At 40.6% G+C, this 18,942-nt stretch overlaps 1 protein-coding gene across 3 annotated transcripts in view; it reads left to right on the forward strand.

Annotated features, from left to right (window-relative positions):
• SMURF2 (SMAD specific E3 ubiquitin protein ligase 2) overlaps positions 1-18,577 on the forward strand; it is a 66,466-nt gene extending 47,889 nt beyond the window's left edge. For 2 of the 3 annotated variants that reach the window (XM_037405515.1, XM_037405530.1), the window contains 10 exons: positions 1,376-1,534; positions 5,829-6,039; positions 7,587-7,690; positions 9,196-9,310; positions 9,757-9,935; positions 10,389-10,526; positions 10,761-10,881; positions 12,273-12,474; positions 14,316-14,391; positions 14,703-18,577. In XM_037405515.1, coding sequence (XP_037261412.1) covers positions 1,376-1,534; positions 5,829-6,039; positions 7,587-7,690; positions 9,196-9,310; positions 9,757-9,935; positions 10,389-10,526; positions 10,761-10,881; positions 12,273-12,474; positions 14,316-14,391; positions 14,703-14,802 — 1,405 coding nt within the window. In that variant the 3' untranslated portion in view covers positions 14,803-18,577. The remainder of the gene's footprint in view (positions 1-1,375; positions 1,535-5,828; positions 6,040-7,586; positions 7,691-9,195; positions 9,311-9,756; positions 9,936-10,388; positions 10,527-10,760; positions 10,882-12,272; positions 12,475-14,315; positions 14,392-14,702) is intronic. The other variant, XR_005106973.1, reaches the window with a different exon arrangement.
• The last annotated feature ends 365 nt before the right edge of the window (positions 18,578-18,942 follow it).

Consider the following 18,942-nt stretch of genomic DNA (forward strand, 5'->3'; position numbering starts at 1 on the left):
TCATTCCCATGGAAACGGGTATCTTAAGAAGGATAAAGTGTCTCATGGCTATAGCTTCATTGCATTTTCAAATGATTATTTTGTTTTTATTACTGCTTCTGTGTGACAAGAATATACTGTGCTTTGATGCCCTGTCTGTAGGCTTGAGAGTGCGATAGTTGGGCATTAGGAAGTCTGTGACTTGCGTATTAGGCAAAATTAGAAACTAGAAGTCTCTAAAAAACAATTATGTCACGATTTAATCCTTAAGTTTGCGGTATAGTCGTTTTGTATGAAATTGTGAGTTAGTGCTGCTTTTAGGTGTGGCAGCAGAAACTGCATGAGTGTCTCTGAGACCAAAATTTGGCTGTTTGCATGAGGGTAGACTTTATGTCGTTTCTAAGGAATATTGTGTTTTTACACTAACACACCACAGCCATTTGGTTAATAAAAGTAAGCCCTACAGTTTGGTAGCAGCGTGTGTATGGGGTGACACCAGCAGAAGTTCAGTCCCAGAGCCTTGTGTTTTCCATTAGTGGCTTCTCAGCCTTTGGAGTCCCTGCAGGCGGCATCTTTTCCGCCGTTCTGTCCCTTGGCTCTTTCTTCCCCCCAACTCATGTGCTACTGGGAGATCTGAAGCCTTACACCTTTCAAAAGAGCCACGCTTGACAGTGGGAGATAACCAGAGGTGTGAATTACATAAATGAAAAACCAGTAAGCGGATATGTTTTTGAAGACTAGAATTTTTCAGCGAACCTCTGGAATGAACCTGCATCTTCCCAATTCCAGCAGAATCTTCCTGAGACCCGTTATGCTGCCTGTGCATTGCTCGGTGCAGAGCCAAATTGTTGCTCATACAATATTTCATTTGAAATATTTTGTTAGAGACCTCTTTGCTTCCCACTAGCACTTGGGGGTTTGGGGCAAAACTGCCTGTGCCATACACATCCCATGTGTAATTCTTTGTGGAAAGTGTAACTCTTCAGAAATATAGTTTTGTTTTGTAGGAGTTTTGAAAGTGTGATTCAGAGTTCCTTTCATGACTAATGTTGTTTTACAAATGTTTTCTGTCAGGATTGGTGTAGAACTGCAATTCCATTTTGGCAAATATGGCCACAGTCTTTGTTTTAAGCCTCTATTAATTTAACATCTGAAGTTAGTTTGTAAAAATGAAGGTTATTTGATAAGAATTTTTTTCCCCACGGCATGTGTTCTGGGGTGTGTGTTTTTTCTTTGGTGGGCTTGCACCTTGGGAGTAGAGATTCCAGCTGAACAGATCAAGTTTCTGAAACAATACATTTTCTCAGACTTCATGGAATTGTTCTGTTACATTTACGCTTGTTTGGCTCGGAGGCCCAATGCTGAGGTATTTTTCATTTTATATTTGTTTTCACAGGGATCTTAGCAACATCAATTGTGAAGAGCTTGGTCCACTGCCTCCTGGATGGGAGATCCGAAATACGGCAACAGGCAGAGTTTATTTTGTTGACCATAACAACAGGACAACGCAGTTTACAGATCCACGGCTATCTGCTAACTTGCATTTAGTTTTAAAGTAAGTCTGAAGTCTCTGGCGCATGAATAGAGGAAAGAAAGTGACTCTTGAGGGGTGCTAGACGTTATATCGAGAGGTATTCTGCCATGCAGTAGTATTTAAGACACAGTGGTGGTGTAGAACACACTACCAACTTACTGTTGCACAGCAAAGACCAGGTTGGTGTCCTTGCTGGGGGGGGAATTCTCTAGCAGCATTTAGGCAGGAATGTGGCTATTGTGATGCTGGGAGTTGGGGGCAGCAGAGGGGGGAAGCAAGTGCTGGCCAGAGGAAAAGATTGGCCCATAGATATTTTTTTTCCTGACAGCAAGAGAGACGCTTTCTTTCCTTCCCTTTCTACTTCGTAGTGCTTTCAGTTATGGAGAACTTGCTTGAAAATAAGAGGTTGCGTTCAGTAGCCAGTGGTGTGAAATACTGATGAGTTAGGCAAGGGTGCACGAGTGTCCGACTATTCTCCTGAAATAAAGAAATAATTCATCTCTTACCTTCAGTATTCTAGTAAGACTAGTTGAGATGTTCTCAAAATAAGACCCCGGTAATTTAACTCAGATTTTTTACAAAAAGAATAAAATAAAATAGGAACTGTGGTTTTTTTTCCTGCCTTAGTGTTTTGATACCCCGTTCTCATACTGCACTTTTTAAAAGAGAAGGGGACACTCAAAAGAATTCTGGCTCTTGTTTTTATTCCCTAGGAACTCATTTCACACTGCGGGGGCCGGGTGTGTGTGTGTGTGTGTCTGTGAAAAATGGAAACCCAAAAGCAAACAAACATTATTTTATTTATTTATTTTCCATGGACAAGGCTATCAGTTTGTCCAGGCTATTTGGGAGTTTGTCTGTATTGTTTCTCTTTCTAACACCTTTTAATACTCTTGGGAAACACCTGTGAAGTATTGAGTAGGTGTTAAGTGGAAGAAATAATGAGGAGTTGGTTAGGTAGAAAGCCATCCAGCCCTGGGCAAGGAGCGACTGGGAGGAATAGTCCTTTGTAGGAAGTGAATCATTGGGAAGAAAAGCTGAAGGAAAGAATAATGGGAACAAGCTCTGAAAAGACAAAACCGGGGAATGGAAAGTAATATCCAGGAGGTCAGGAGCTTTTGTGTCCTACAGAAAAGCTGGCTAGCCTTTGTCTGCCCAATATACATTTGAACTTAACCCTCCAAGAGGGAGAGAAGAGTCTAAATATTGACAAATACGTACTTTGTTTAGAGACATCATTGGTTATGTATATGTATATTATTTAATAAGCTCCCATCACCCAGACACTTTTGGTTCTTTTTTCTTTTTTTAATTTAAAACAAAGAAATGACTACTAATTTTAGCTGACTTTATATTGGTAGTTTCAAATGAACATGATCTTGAAAAAAAACACCAAACCAGTGGAGGAGCATGTTTGTGTTTGAAATGTAGGAAAGTTCATTAAATTCATTCAAATTTAGGTATTTTACCCAAAGAAAAACTTCAGACCTTCTTAACTACAACAATGCAGTACTTACACTGTAGAAAATTCAGGTAACTGGACTATATTTGAAAAACTGTCCTTCACAGGTAGGTTTATTTTGAACAATGCTAGGGTCACAGTGTCTAGTTCTACACGTATTGTGGAGGACAAATACACAGGTAGCTTTGTGATCTGGAAAATCCAGTTTGACTTTCAAGAATCAGAACCATTTTGCATTTCCTTAAGTTTAAAGCGCTAGTACAGTGTGCTTAAGTTTTTCTTTTGTACATCTGTCTTTCATTAGGGGAGGATTTCAGAAATTCAACCAACAGTGTCATCAGCAAAATCTGCTGCCTGATAAATCTTTTTCTGGTGTTTATTCTTTTATTGCACCAAACGGGATACGTGAAAGCCACCTCCTCCAACCCCCCCCCCCTGCCCCAAGCCCACCTCCCTATTTATTCTTTCAAAGGAAAAACAAAAGTAGTTTGCCTTAGGCCTGTCATTTTATAAATTGTCTGAGAAATAAGTTTAGTATTTGGGTGGGATGGGCGTGCTAGTGTTTAAGGTTCAAAGGCATAATAAAAGTTTACTCTCAGTGATACTGACTTTACTATTGAGCTGGGTAAAGCAGTTTGTTCTTCCATTGATGACATTACCAGTTATGAAAATAATCAAACTTGTTACCCAGTTCTGTTTTAAAATATTGGCCAAGGATTTGTGATAGTTTTTGATCATTATGGCACCAGAAAACTATTGAGCTGTGTCCTTAAAGCACTGTACAGAGTCAGAGTCATTCAGCTGTGAAAACAAACGAAGAAATTAGATTTAATTACTTTAAGCGCTGCAGATTGTTTAGCACCGATTATTTTAGTCTGATATGGAGGATGGCATTTTATTTTTCTCTTCCTATTTTAGATTGGTTTAATTTGATACATAGATCTGAAGTTCATGCTCGTTCCAGAGATCACCTTTTCATCAAGACTGCCATTGAGCAGCTATGCGGTTAGGGGACTAGGTCTTTTTTGCTCTGAAAGGTAGTATGAACGTATGCTCACGTCAGCGTGTAATTATGACCTCTAGTAGGCATACACAAGGAGTATTTTCACATGCTCATGCTTATGGAATTAGAAAGTTTGGAAGATAGAACGATGATTTTGCTTTAATTTGTGCGTCAAGTAAATACAGTTTAAGTGAAATAAATACTTAAAGCTAATCACAAATGAAAAGCAATGACCATTCACGAGCACAGATGACATAGAGCCATATTCTGGAACTGCTCTGAGTGAGTGTCTCTAAATTATTGTCATGACTTGGTTTCTCAGGAGTGACTTCAAATAGCTGTAGTTTGTTGTAAGACCAATGTGATCAGCTTGCAAATAAAGTTAAGGAAGCCTTATTTAAAAAAACCAAACAACCCAAACCAACAACAGAAGCAAACAGCAATACACTGTGAAGGTAACAACATCTATTAAGCTAACTTCTGGAGTCGTGCATCCTTGGACACAGTGGCAAAGTAGGATTTCTGTGCGCTATTGCCTCCTTAGAGCCCAGGAGTAAAGAGGTAGTATTATTAATATTAAGCTTTGAGTTCTTGCTGAAGTGATCTACGTGTGCCATCGCAGAGGTTTCTAAATGTTATGCTTGTAAGACTACTGATAAAGATTTCCCGGTCACCTGGTGTTAGTTTCCCTCGAGGGTGGTTTGTGCAAAATTGCTCTAAATAGCAGGTTAGCAAATAATAGAATAGCTGTTCCAGAGCCACTGGGCAAACGGGGAACACCCCCACCTTTTTTTAATTGCCAATTCTGAATGGCCCTGTGGTGGAAGCCTGCTGGAAGTGAAGCCTGGCTGGCCAGAAGGGCTTTCTAGTAGACCTCGTTTCGAAACAGACTGAAATTTTCAAATACATTAGCACTGCGTTTGGTTCCATCTAATGTTTTTTGGTCTTTGATGTTGAAAAAAAACAGTTTGTTAAGATTGCACTGGGAAACGCTCTGAATTGTAACCTTTCTTATTTCTCCAGTAAACTTAAGGCATTCTCATGTGTTCACACAGAGGTAATTCTTCTCATGGTTTAGTTACAGTACAGCTTTTATCCCACATAGTTTGGAAATGCCACGCTGAAAAGCTGTAAAAATACCGACTTACTGTGTACAAAAAATGACACGAGAGGATATCTCTGCAACACGATTAATTTACTTTTCCTAGTAAGAAGGTAGATTTACAAAATCTCTTAGAATTGCTAGTAAAAATACTTGCTTATCTGTGCCAATTAGTTACATATGAACTCCCAAATTCCTGTGGTCCAGACTAGGCCAGGTACAAGGGACAAGGTCCTTGCCAAGCTGCCAGTACAAACATCTTTTTGTAAGCTTACTCTTTTTCAGACAAGCCATTGAAAACAGACTATGGTATTGACCGTAGATTAGAGGCATAGTGTTTGGCAGATCCCTGAATTTTAAAATGGAGGAAGGCAGAACACGCAAAGGAAATATGGAAATGGTATCTGAGAAATTCAGCGTCAGCAGCTTAGTAGTAAAACTGTATGGATAATACCTTATTATATAGCGCCATAACCTTTTACATACTTTGTAGAGTAGTACTAATAGTAATAACAAACCCTAAAACCAACTGATAGTTGTTGCCAAGGCAGACAGAAGCATGTGTCTTTAGTCAGGATAAAAATCTTTCTGCCTTTATTTTTTCACTGGACCCGGACGTTTTTAGCGTAATCACAATAGTAGTAAATCGAAAGTAGTTGAGTTACAAAGACTTAACATTTAAGAAACATCTGAAGAAAACAGGGGACATATGCCTTGAATATCTGCAAACAGCTGTGTTTGTTTCTAGCCGCCAGAATCAACTTAAAGATCAGCAGCACCAGCAGCAGCAGCAGGTAGTGTCCCTGTGTCAGCTGCCAGATGAGGCAGAGTGTCTGACTGTGCCAAGGTACAAGCGAGACCTAGTGCAGAAACTCAAGATCCTGAGGCAAGAGCTGTCACAGCAGCAACCTCAAGCTGGCCATTGTCGTATTGAGGTCTCCAGGGAAGAGATTTTTGAGGTAATACGAGAGTTTGACCCGTTTCTTACCACTGAGGGAAGGGGAGGAGGGTTGTTCGGAACTGCCTGAAGAAGTCATTCAGTTAGATTAAATCTTCAAGTCTGGAGTTAAAGCGGGAATTTTACCGGTGGCGAATGGGAAGAGGAAGCATTTCGAGGGGCTGTTAAGAACAGTTATGTACTTAAAGTAGATGTATTCACCCTGTAGAGAAGAAACACGAGGAAGGCTTTCCCTGTGGCTGGAGGTGTACAGACTGTGCCAGAGATGGAGGAAGGAGTCCCAGCACTTCCTGCGTTTGAAGATGCTGTTGCACTTCTTCCTTGAATATAAGAACGCGAATGTCTGTTACAGAGGGAATGGTACAAACTGAAAACCAAAGTAGTGATCTTTGATCTACTGTAACTTAAAATTACTATTGAATAGCATTCATCTTTGGAGTTTACATTGCTTGGCATCTATCCCAATTCTGGTTGATTTTTTTTTTTTTTTCCCCCTCCTGCCCCGCCCCCCCCCCCTCCCTGAATCAGACCAATTTTTATGAATTGTCTCGGCTTCCGAATGACCAGAGATGCCCACAGTGGGGTATCTGCGTTTTATTTTGTGACGTTGTTCAGAAGAATAATTCTGCTGAACTGATTAAACACAGTTATAATTCAGTGAGTTTTTCTGGAGAACAGTCTGTTGCCTTGAGAACACTCTCACCCATCCCACCCATCCCTGATGCATTTTTTACCCCACCCACAAAACTGACAGCCCCACTGTATTGTCACAGTTTTTCCCAGCCAAGAAAGATTTGTGTTGGTCTTCCCTTTGGAGACAGTCAAATCAGTTCATAATCAACTAAAAAAGAAAGGGAGGAAAAGCTGCTGTACAGCAGTGAAAATTACTACATTCTTGTTCTGAAAACTAAGTGTTGGGTCAAGCACGCCTCCCTCTTCTGCAGCGCCAAAGATTGGGGCACCGATAAGGGGACATAAATAAAAACTAGATTTTTTTTTTTGTTTGTTTAATACCTTTTTTAAAATTAGCATTTGTTTTGCCTCTTTCAGCTTTCTTTTTTGTCTTTTCTTGGTGAAGCCTTACTGATAGAGGAATAATTGTGTAGGTTTACTGGGATGTTCTGTTCTTAAAATGCTTCTTGAAGGTTTGCACGTGTGTTACACCCAGAGTAGAAGCTCTGCTGCTGGCTTTTCAGACTCTAAAAATTGTGAGCCTTGATGCAGAACAAAAGACCAACACAGGTTGTAATTTTTTGTAAGTTATGTGAGAATGAGAGAGAGGATGTTCCGATCACCGTACCCCTCTGGAAATCTAATGGAAAACTGTTCTCACAATATCTGTTCTATTGGACAAGTGTTATCACGTTTGTAGAAAACTAAGTAGCAGTTTGTGACTTGAGAAACTGGTTAGTGTCTAGGAAAATAGTATCCCCTTTAATAGTATCCCCTGTGGACTTGGAGTCTGAGACTCCCTTCATTTCTAATGAACAGTAGTAGCTTCTTGTCTGTAAGTAGCAGTTAATAAAAGAAAGGGTTGTGTGTTTACAGGAATCCTACAGGCAAGTCATGAAGATGAGGCCAAAAGACCTGTGGAAACGATTAATGATAAAATTTCGTGGGGAGGAAGGCCTCGATTATGGAGGTGTTGCCAGGTAAACAGTCGCTCCTCTGTCTCTTCCCTCCCACCTCAACTCACCAGCTACACCCATGCATTGAATCGCAAACCAGCCTTGTCTCAGCCCTCTTTCTTTTAACATTATTCTTATTTATATTTCTGTAACAGAATGTCAGAAAATATATTATTTCAGGTAGTCTTAAATGAAAAACTGCATTAAAAAAACCCTAATTTATTGGAAATAAATCAAAATGCGTGTTACAGATCACATCAGACATCTATCATATATGTGAGACAGGCTTTTGGTATCTATTGAGATTACCATATTTTTCTTTGGTTAGTAAAGCTGGGGTATCTGAGAATTTGTGCCATTAAATATTCAGCTTTGTGGCGGAACTTTTTATTAAAAAATATGATTTGTTGCACATTGTCACTAGTGTTTGCAACAAAATGTTAAAAACTAGCAGTTAGTAGGCAACTTAAGTCTGTCAGTAGTCTGAGGTTATTTTTCATCTGCTTATAAACACTGACGTTTATTGTTGTATGAAGATGTTCCTCACATTATAAAACACCGTTAGGGATTGTATTGGCCAGTTGCACAGATGCTGGTTTACGTCACTGAAAATACTCCCCACCTCTGGCATGTGGATCTGTTCTCTCTAAATGAGTGTTGACTCATTTAGGAGTATCCATTGTTTGCATTGCATTTTTTTACCATTAGTGTTCATTTCCAAGTACAGACGACACTCCCAAACATTTTGTCTTCTGCATCTGTAGTTGGTGCACAGCAGGTCACCTCTGGGGTGAACACATGGATCTTCATGAGTTTGCAAATGGCCAGTCGAGTTTTCACTTCGTCCGTTCCTAAATATTTTCACGTGCTAATTAGCTATAACTAGTAAAAAGGTCTTGTTGAATCAATCACTACTAATTTTTTGACACTAGTAATAGTACTTAAAATAAAGAACTGACAGATACTACTGTGCACTCTTTTCCAAAGTATCCGCTAGTGTTCTTCAGCGTGAGTTTTGTTTCTAGTCTGTCTGCCATGGAGCCTTTGCTGTCTTCCATACATGAATCCAGGGAGGCCAAGCTGGGAAGCGTTACGGTTTTCCCAGTTCTCAGATCGTTACTGACTGATCTGTGAACACGTAATTAAAACCTTAACTAAATATATCCCATTACCTGAAGACAGTTTTTATTAAAAGTTGTGACTGGAACATCTCTGCAACCTAGTTGATAGAATACACAGTGTCTTGTCTTGGTGTGTAATGGATGAAGGAGAATCATAGTTGGAAACTCTTGGAAATAAGTAATCTGGAGAAAAATTTTGCAAAGCTGGGAAATACGTCAGCTGTCAGGTGCTGTGCAGTTACTGAGCGAGTAAAAATAATTCTGATTTCAGCCTTATCTAAGCGTTTTCAGACATAAATTCCTCACATCTGTGTTTAACAGTAAGATTAAAAAAAATCATCCTGTTTTGAGAAGATTCTGTGTGGGAATGCATTTGTCTAAAGTACACAATTATTTTCTTTTCTTCAGGGAATGGCTCTACCTGTTGTCACACGAAATGTTGAATCCGTATTATGGTCTCTTCCAATATTCCCGAGATGATATCTATACACTGCAAATCAACCCCGACTCTGCAGTCAACCCGGTACGACTGGTAACGTGGGTTCTGTACACGGGGGGGTTGTGCCTAGGAATTAGAGACGTCTGGAGAGTGTTCTAGGCTTAGGAACCTAATTCTCGCGTTAGTATTGCTGGAGACTGGATTTGTGCAATGATATGATCATTTCTTTTTAGTACTGATCAAAGAAACTTCTCAAATGTGTTCTTAATTTTCTGTAAGATGTCAATTTACGTCCCCTTTGGGAGAAATTAAGTTCATTTTGAGTCTTAGTAGCAAGACTTCTGGACTGGAAGCGATATACTCAATGTGCTGTGTATTAAGACAAACAAACCAGAAAGCTTTGGATATGTTTTTGTTTTGAGTTTGTTGTGTTTTTCTTTTCCTTGTATTGAAATTTTAGTTCATATTCAGCGGATAGACCCTGGAGGTCTTACTTAGCTGAATGGCTTAGTCTCTTCTTCCTATTCCAGGAACACTTATCATATTTCCACTTTGTTGGACGGATCATGGGGATGGCTGTGTTTCACGGACACTATATTGATGGGGGCTTCACGCTGCCTTTCTATAAGCAGTTGCTAGGGAAGCCAATTACTTTGGACGATATGGAATTGGTTGACCCTGATCTTCATAACAGCTTAGTCTGGATACTGTATGTACTGCATATTATATCTTACAATGCTGGAATTCTGTCTCAGTTAACGTGTGGTGATGTTCCTAAAGTCAGTTGTGAAGAAACTGAAAATACACTTCCAGTTGAAGTGTATTTTGATCTGCTCAGGCAGGTTTCTCACACGATTCAGCTTCTTTAAGGCTTAAGCCACGCAAGGTACTCAAATTTGGGGGACAGGGGGAGTTCAGAAATGTTAATTTATTTATTTTGCCTATTATTAACAGTAATATGCTATTAAAAATATAACACTGAAACTTTGTTAACGGTTTTAAAATATAGCACAGTAAAAATGTATGATCACCTTTTGCTTCCAAGCAGTAATTTGAAATGCTACTGAAAAAGTGAATTGTGGTGTCTGTCAGGTATATCGCGGCTGTGATATATTTGCGCAGTATGTTTTCACTGGGTCACTTGCTTATTTCTTTCCACCAGTGAGAATGATATCACAGGAGTCTTGGACCATACGTTTTGTGTAGAACACAATGCATACGGGGAAATTATTCAACATGAACTGAAACCCAACGGCAAAAGCATCCCTGTGACGGAGGAAAACAAAAAGGAATATGTCAGGTACGTCAGTATCTTTTTGCAAAGTTTTTTATAGTCCTGTGGTGGGGAGGAACTTTTACCCATTTGCAGTAATTGATGGTGTTACGTTGTTGGGGTTTTTCCTAAGTGGTGGCGCAGCGGTGGTGGTGTGTGTATTCCTGTCAGTAAGGCCATTTTTGTTTTTTGGCTGGATAAATTGCAGGTTTATTGTGTTTGAATCCATCTTTCACAAACCCAATTTGCACTTGCTTGCAGACTTTATGTAAACTGGCGATTTTTACGAGGAATTGAAGCTCAGTTTCTGGCTCTACAGAAGGGATTTAATGAAGTAATCCCACAACATCTGCTGAAGACATTTGATGAGAAAGAGTTAGAGGTCAGTCCGCTAATGTCAAGTTATGTCGTCAAGTGTAACAATAAAAGCCTGAGGCATTCTTCTGAGACTGAGTAACGTGCAAAGTTGTCTCCCCAGTGCTTTAGGGGTTTGCAGGTGCGCTGTTACAAGAAATACAGTTAGCATAAGAGGTTACCAGGTCACGCAGTCACTGAGGCTGCGTGTGCCTTCCACCCAGAGCTGCCAGAGTGTTTCTCAAGGCGGTATTTCCTAACTGCAGAAGTGGTAGAAGAGGAGACCCTCTCCTATAGCTGAAAACCCAGCGGAACCTACAGCGAGGTGTCTGCAGCCACCTCGGACCGCTGCAGAGTGCTGCTCCAGCCGAGGTGCTGGTGCATATTTCTCACGGTGCAGTTTCACGATATTAAATTCAGTCTGTCACTCCCTGCCACCTCCCACCACTTGCCCCCAGCCCTTCCAGCACACTGCGCTGACCTGGGTGTCGGGCAGCTGTGTGGTTTAGCAGAGCTGAGTTATGCCAGGCTAAATTAGCCCTGTAAACACGGCGTAAGAAGAGATGCTGTCACCGACAAATGTGCTACAAAATGTCAAGACCGGCACCCAAACAGTACCCTCTCAAGGCAAATCCTATACGTTGCCAGCTTGTGTTAAACTGCAACCTGATATACAGCCTGTTAGCGGTGGAGCTGAGGGGTTTTGCCGTGTAAAATAACCGCAAGGTTCATTATTCATGCTCTCTTCTGTTCACTGTTCCAGAATGTCAGTGATCGCTGCTCTTTTATCCTGACTATTCCCGCGAGGCAGCCGTAGCGTTAACCCAGAACCATTGTGCAGGTGCAGAATCAGACTGGGGAAGCTCCAGTGTTCTTAGTCACAAGAAAACACCTTCATAACCATACCCCTGCTGGGCTTCAACGCGGAGCTCCATTTTAGAAGCGCTGAAAGCTCTCCATCGGGGAGTTAGCCTGGTTTGGGTGACATGTATGGTATGAGAAGAAGGTTGCTTTGGGGGGTCCAGAGTTGGACCAGCCAAACTACACCCTTACCTGCGCTCCAGAGACACACACTGGGCTCAAATGTGAACGATGCACGCACTGTCGTACAGGGGCAGAATCTGGGCTTCTGTCATGTAGTTGACAGGTCAAGGCGCGTCTGTATAAGCTTACAAAACTGTTGGTTTATTCTTTTTTTTTTAATTTGAATTAAGGCCGTTTGAAAAATGGATTGTGTACAAAGGTAAGATTGAAAAAAAGTTTTATTTCTGCATTGCTTAAGATTAGTGAGAGGTTACAATTTGCTGTTGGTATAAAAATCTGTTGATGTTTTTCAGTATCAGTTATCATTTGGCTAGCTTCAAAACCGTTTTTATCTTGATCGATGATGAAATACTTAATTGTATTTTAAATCTGCAGCTGATCATTTGTGGACTGGGAAAAATTGATGTCAATGACTGGAAGGCAAACACTAGGTTAAAACACTGTACCCCAGACAGCAACATTGTGAAATGGTTCTGGAAAGCTGTGGAGTTTTTCGATGAAGAGAGGAGAGCGCGACTGCTCCAGTTCGTGACCGGCTCATCCCGAGTGCCTCTGCAGGGCTTCAAGGCATTGCAAGGTAACGGGGCTTCCTCCAAGCGCAGGCGTTTGCGGTCCCTTCTGGAGAAATAGGCCACAGCACAGAAACATTAGCTGAACACGAGGCTGGTTGGCTGTAATGTGACTTTTTAAGAGTGATTTTTAATGGTTTGATGAATAACGATCACAAGTATTACCTTGTTATTCAGCTGTAAATGGCTCTTTTGTTTCAATTACGCACACGCTTCTCTGGCCAGAAGTTCAGATCAGCAGAGATCTCAGTGGGGTTCTCCTCGTGGCTTTTCTAGAAGCCTGGGTTTTAATTTCTGTCTCTTACAAGCCCCCATCACCTGTGCAGCTCTGGGACCAGAACACACCAACATGTCACGTTCATGCAATTCTGACCGCAGAGGCACTCGTAATGCTGACCACTTTTATTGTGGGAGCGACATAACCACGGGCAGCCCAGGCATCAGAAATTATCATCTTAATTACCAGCCTGTCTCCTGAACTTCAGTTGAAGCTCTGGATCTCTGTCGTGGGAGCTCCGGCTGCGGCCCATGCCGCTCAGCGAACACAAGCGTTTACCCGATCGTGCCCTCTCACAAGATGAGAGAAAACTGCCCAGGGGAGACCCTGATCATAAACCATTTTAGCAGGTGGAAGATTCCATCGGAACACAAACATTGTGGTAACAGCTGCCACATACAAAAGCTGGTCACTCTAGAAATCTCTTCCTCCTCCATCATCCCTCTGTTATCAGATAGAAAGCCTCTTTGATTTTTTTTTTTTTTTTTTTCCCTCTGTCCTGAGCTGAAAAATGTTCAGGAGTATGAGAAACTCAGAAGTATTGAGGCTTTTAAGACCCTAGTTACTTTAAAGTGTGACAAGTGGTTAAATAAGTGTTTAAATCACCTTGCAGGGGGTGGAGGGACTTGTGGCAGGCTGGAACTGTTAACCCGTCAGAATAGTTCCGGGCAGTATTAACGCTACTATTGATGCACGTGCCATTACCGCACCAGTGAGCGTGTGAGACTGGTAGTGGAAGTAATACCAGTTTAACGTCATCCGTGCTGCAAGTTTTAGTGTGAGTACACTAGTAAAAGAAATATTTCTGTGAGCGAATGAAGCCTGCGTTCCCACAGATCTGAAGACGAAGGCTGCCAGGTTTAGACCGCGTTGTACTGACACAGCACAAGCGGCTCACGTTTGATTTAACAGCAGAGCCCCCAGGAGAGGGGCTGGCCCAGTGGGTCACGTCTGTAATCTCCGTCTGCTCCAGCAACAATTCCAGTTTTGCAAACGTTAGGGCGTTGGTAACATCATCTGTCCTTTGTGAAATCTTCAACGAAATACTAAATCTAAAAGGCTGCTGTGCTGTGGGTTTTTTTCTTTAGTAGAGAGATTAAGGAGGTCTCTGTATAGTCAGATTAACAAAATTATAAGAAGTTGGTGTTGTGACTCCTCCATCAAATGTGAATGGAAGTGGCCACAGCTTGAGACCTGTCACAACATGGGGCAGATACACCTGACCAAGTTTTGTTCTTTAGGAAGGGTGAGAGAAGTTAAATTTAAAACTGTTAGAATTACATAGTGCACCGTGTAGAACAGGCATTTTTATTTTTCCTTATCAGTGCTTTGTTCTTGTTTATCTTTCAATGGTTTAAATAACAGCACGGTTATCGCGCGTGGGTGGAGGGGAGGAATCGGTCTGACAGGTGCGGTGCGTTGAAGTTTTTTCCTGCCTGTTTGTGATTTTCAGCTCCGTGCGTGGCTTCTCCTCATTTGGTGGTTTTAGTTACTCAGTGGTTGTTGCAGTGCAACAAAGAAATTTCGTATTAGGCAACACAGTAGTAGTAGAGATCTCTTCTGGATTTTCAGGTGCTGCAGGCCCACGGCTATTTACAATACACCAGATTGATGCCAGCACTAATAATTTGCCGAAAGCTCATACCTGGTAAGACGTTTTCAGGTCTCTAATGTCTTACGTAGATTTAAGACCAACCTGCTGTCTGTATTTTGAGCAGTCTCTTTTTTTATTATTTTTCTTATTACTTTCCTCTGCTTTTCTGATGCAATAAATGCTGTCTGTTACGGCGTAGTAAAGGTGTGAAAACCAGAGATTGCTTTTATTTACACAAAGTTCTGTTGGCCTTGTTACGTCTTGCTTTGTCGTGGTTTCACGTACGTTCCGTGGAGTTACGCAGAACGCTGCTAGTGACGCTTGACGTTCCAGGTCGCTGAAACTCTTCTGCCTTCTGTCCACAGCTTTAACCGAATAGACATTCCTCCTTACGAGAGCTACGACAAGCTATACGAGAAGCTGCTAACTGCCATTGAAGAAACGTGCGGGTTTGCCGTGGAATGACCCTTCCCAGGCTTACCTGAGACTCTATTTATACTCCTGTCAGCCAGAAAGCCCTTCCCTCAGCCAAGACTCAAGAAATGCTTGAAATACAGGAAACTTTCCCTTTTCTACACTAGGACACTGGGAGGGAAAGGACAACTTTGGAATTTTATTTTATTATTTTTTTTTTTATTTCAAGAAAATAGGTTCTGTGGTTCCTGCCATAGGATCATTCAGCTGCTATTAAAAACTAATATCTTGAACATACAGAATGCTGACTTTTCCTACATTTCAACAGTTAAGCAGTATTCTATACTTAAAAGACTACTACTATTTTTGTAAAAGGTAATCTATTATATTTGCCTACCTGATTTCTATTCTCAGATACCAAGACACAACTTCAGCAGTCGGTACAAGTCATGTTTCAGCCTGTTTTAAATGTATGATACTGAACAGCATCTATACCTGCTATTTTTGGAAAAAATATTTTGGATTATTCTAACTTTGCATAAAATTGGCTGAAAGAATCATTAACCTTTTTAATTAAAGCCACTTACATGTTAACTGCATTTTCTTAGAATAAAACATTATATTCTGCAATGTAAATTCAACGTAAATGTTACCACAGGGGGCTTTTTTTATATTTTTCAAGCATGAATTACAAATACGATGTTTTGGGGTCCTATTTATATCACTTGTCAGATTCCTTAAACAAAATTTCTAGCGTGAGCGACACAGTACTGTGTGTGCTGCAGTACTTGTGTTAACATGTGGAATAGACCTTTTTTAATGAACAGTAGATGTTTTGATTTTTTTAAAACAGCATTTTTCTAAGAAGTCTGTCAAGAGTATTTTTTTGTTGCTTTTGACTTTAAACACTGCGTTTTTCAGCTTTTTAAGCGTGCTGATGAGGTGGTATTTGACAGCAGAAGCCCGTCAGCAGTTCGTTTCAGAACCCATCCTGTCCAGTCAACCAAAGTTTGTTTGAATGCAGCCAAATCACACTATATATTTGTCGATGCTAAAGATATATCAGGTAAAACATGTTGTAATCTTTGTCTAGCTGCTCATGACATGTGGGTTTAAGTTACAGCTAAGAAAAAATGGTGTATTGACTGAAATATGTGTAATGTGCTTTGAAAATGAGGTTTTAAAAGCACATAATTTATTGATTGTAGGGATGGAAGTAAGTATATATATGAATTATAACATGGGTTGATCTCTTCAAAGGGGAATAAAATGCACTACCAGTAGAGGGAACTGAACTTTTAAGTTAGTTTGGAAATTCTCAGTTAAGATCCATATGATCTGCTTGTGGTGTGTAGATAAATCAGTCTGCTTAAGAGGTGGTGGCATTCTCCTCTCAGCAGTGAGGCTATTTGGAATTAAGTAGCGGGTTTTTTCCAATCAGTGTTGTGGTTTTGTAACTTAGGTTACAATCAATCATCAAATCTGCACTATTTTTACACTGCCAATGAGAAGAAAGTCAAAAGGTATTAAAAATGCTAAAAAAATGGGATGTAAACAGCTGTTTCGTTTTTGCAGTGTAAGTCACACAGTGAACTAGCTAATTTTCTGTCTGTTCTATGGAGCTTGAACTTAATTTTGTTCTGCCAAATCTGACTGCCACAGTGAGTAAACTACTACTGGATGTTGTGTATTAGAATAGTGGGCAATGGACTACTTTTGTAGAATTGTGGTAAGAATCTGGTGAGCCAAATCCACATGTTCATTTGATTTTTTTTTTTTTTTTTTTTTTTTTTTTTGTACAGCTGTTGCTGGACGGTTTGTTCTAAGAGACTTGCTTCCCATTCTGGGCTGGCTGCAGAGATGAGGCTGCTTAGGGATGTAAACATAAAGCCAGGAATCTTGCTTTGACAGCCAGGTTTGAAATATATCAGACCGCTTTTTTTCCCTCCATTTCAAGGGAATATTGCACTCATGTCCCATGGCTGGTACTCTTCCCTAATTGATGGCTTTCAGGTGTAATTACCGGAGAAGCTACTGCTACAGCTGCCCAGGTTGCCTGGGGGAGCAGAGTAGGTTGTTGCCCAGTGTGTTTCTCACCCAGTATGCTGCGCTGTCGGGGACCAGTGCTTCAGACACTCCCACAGACCTCTCCTCCCCCCCTGCGAGTGCCGAGATAGGATGTGAAATGACGATTTACAGAGACAGGTTCTTTTGACCACTGTTCACAGGATAGCTACTCCAGTGTTGTAGAAGTTTGTTTAATTTTATATCGCCACCCCACCCTGCTCTTGCTCAGGCTAAGGCTGCAGCCTCCATGGGCATGAAAGATGGAAAATGCAGTTTGATCCAGCTGTTGGGAGGAGTCGGGAGTGTTAGGTGATTCCAGGGGGAAGGTGTGCTGCTGCTCCCCTCGCACCGGGCAGCTCCCCTCGGCACTACTTAAAGACTGGCTGTAGCGTGTGTCTCCTGACCACATCGATACCCGCCTCCCAGCAACCTTCTCCCTGTCAGCCTGCTGAGGCTGGTAAATGTATGGAATGCACAGTTACGGCCGCCCTTGTGTCGTCCTAAAAGCATTTTTGAGGAGGGAGGAGATGAGCTCTGCAGAATATAGACTCTAGATGGGCTGATAAATACCGTTCATTTTCACAACAGCCTTAGCAGTACATCTGTTTGTCCTACCAGACGTTTTGGTAGGGCATAGAGAATTTTAACTGCCACAGATCAATACTGTAAATTTAATAATTATAGGCAAAAGTAGACAAATCTATGTTTGACTTTCCATAGCTGACAGATGAGGATGAATATACCAAGTACTTCGAGTGCCTTTCTACCTTCGTAATGACTGAGAGCTTTAACTAGAGCACCTCATCACCTAGTCAGATGTTTATCTGAAAATGTTAAAAGGGTTGATTCCTTTTGCAAAATTTTGTTTCGAGATCATGTCAGCTACTTTCCCCTCAAAAAGGTGCTAAGCCTAATATTGCATTTTAACCTTGGACTTTCACCCCATGATTAATGTGAATATTTATTTCAATGTGTCCCTCTTACTGGGTTTTACTTTATCCAGTCTTTAGTTGTTTTAGAGAGATGTCACATTATGGTTTTATGCTGTTGCTTTTCATTATGAATGTTTAAATTATGAACAGTGACTTTTGTAGATTTCAATATACAGTACACGAGTTTCAGAGGATTTAATTTCTCGGTGTAAAGAGTTTTGTAATGGTGCTTTGTACAGTATGTATTCTAATTTTTTTTGCACATAGTTTCAGTTTCCCTAAACTGATTTATTTGTACCAAATTTTTGTGTTGTACTAAAGTCCAGAGCACACAAGCCGTTTTTAAATTCTTGTTCTACAACACTACTCTGTATTGAACTTTGGTGCGTTTAAAGTGGCTGCATTGATGGAAGTAAAAGCTTTGCTTCTATACCATAAGTATGCATCATACAGCTTAATGTAGCATGCTCCAATTGCTTCAGATTTTAAACAGCACCATATAGTTAACAGGTGCCATTTGTTTGTACTTTACACTATGTAGTAGGTTTCTGGCTCTACCACATCCTCAGAGCTTGTCTGTAGTTGTAAATTAGTTTATACAAGTGTAATTACTCCTCCACAAACTGACAGTTCTTAGTTTATCATTTCCATGTATTTATTACAGAGTGTTTTAGCATTGGTATCATTGTATTTTTCACCCCAGCTGTTACATGAGCTTTAACAAAAAAAAAAAACTCTGTATAAATGGTTTTTTAAGTACTTAATGTATGTACCCATGCAGAAGTTGAGCAATAAATTGTATGCTGTTTGCATGTTCACAGCATCAATGGTTTTAAAGTTTTAAGTTTTTCTAATTAAATATTTACTTTAAATGTAACAATGGCATTTTTAAGTAACTCAGCTTTGTTCCAGGAGGAAAATACTTAAAACTTGGTGTCTTTCTACACGCTGTTGCCTACAATAAGGATTGTGCTGACGTTCTAGTCAGACAAAAAAGGTCTTACTTTAGGCTTTCACGCAGTGGCGTACACGTGTCTTGGCAGGGACTCGGCGTTGGTGAACAGATGTCTCCTCTCAAAATTCAGCAAAGCTAAACCGTCTTAAGGGAAGAAAAAAGGTAAATAAATCTGGTAAATACTTGTTAAATTTGATCAACTTAGCTGGTAAATGTTGTCCCGTAGATACAGACTTT

This window comes from Falco rusticolus, chromosome 1 (assembly GCF_015220075.1).
Source record: "Falco rusticolus isolate bFalRus1 chromosome 1, bFalRus1.pri, whole genome shotgun sequence".
Taxonomy (NCBI): Eukaryota; Metazoa; Chordata; class Aves; order Falconiformes; family Falconidae; genus Falco; species Falco rusticolus.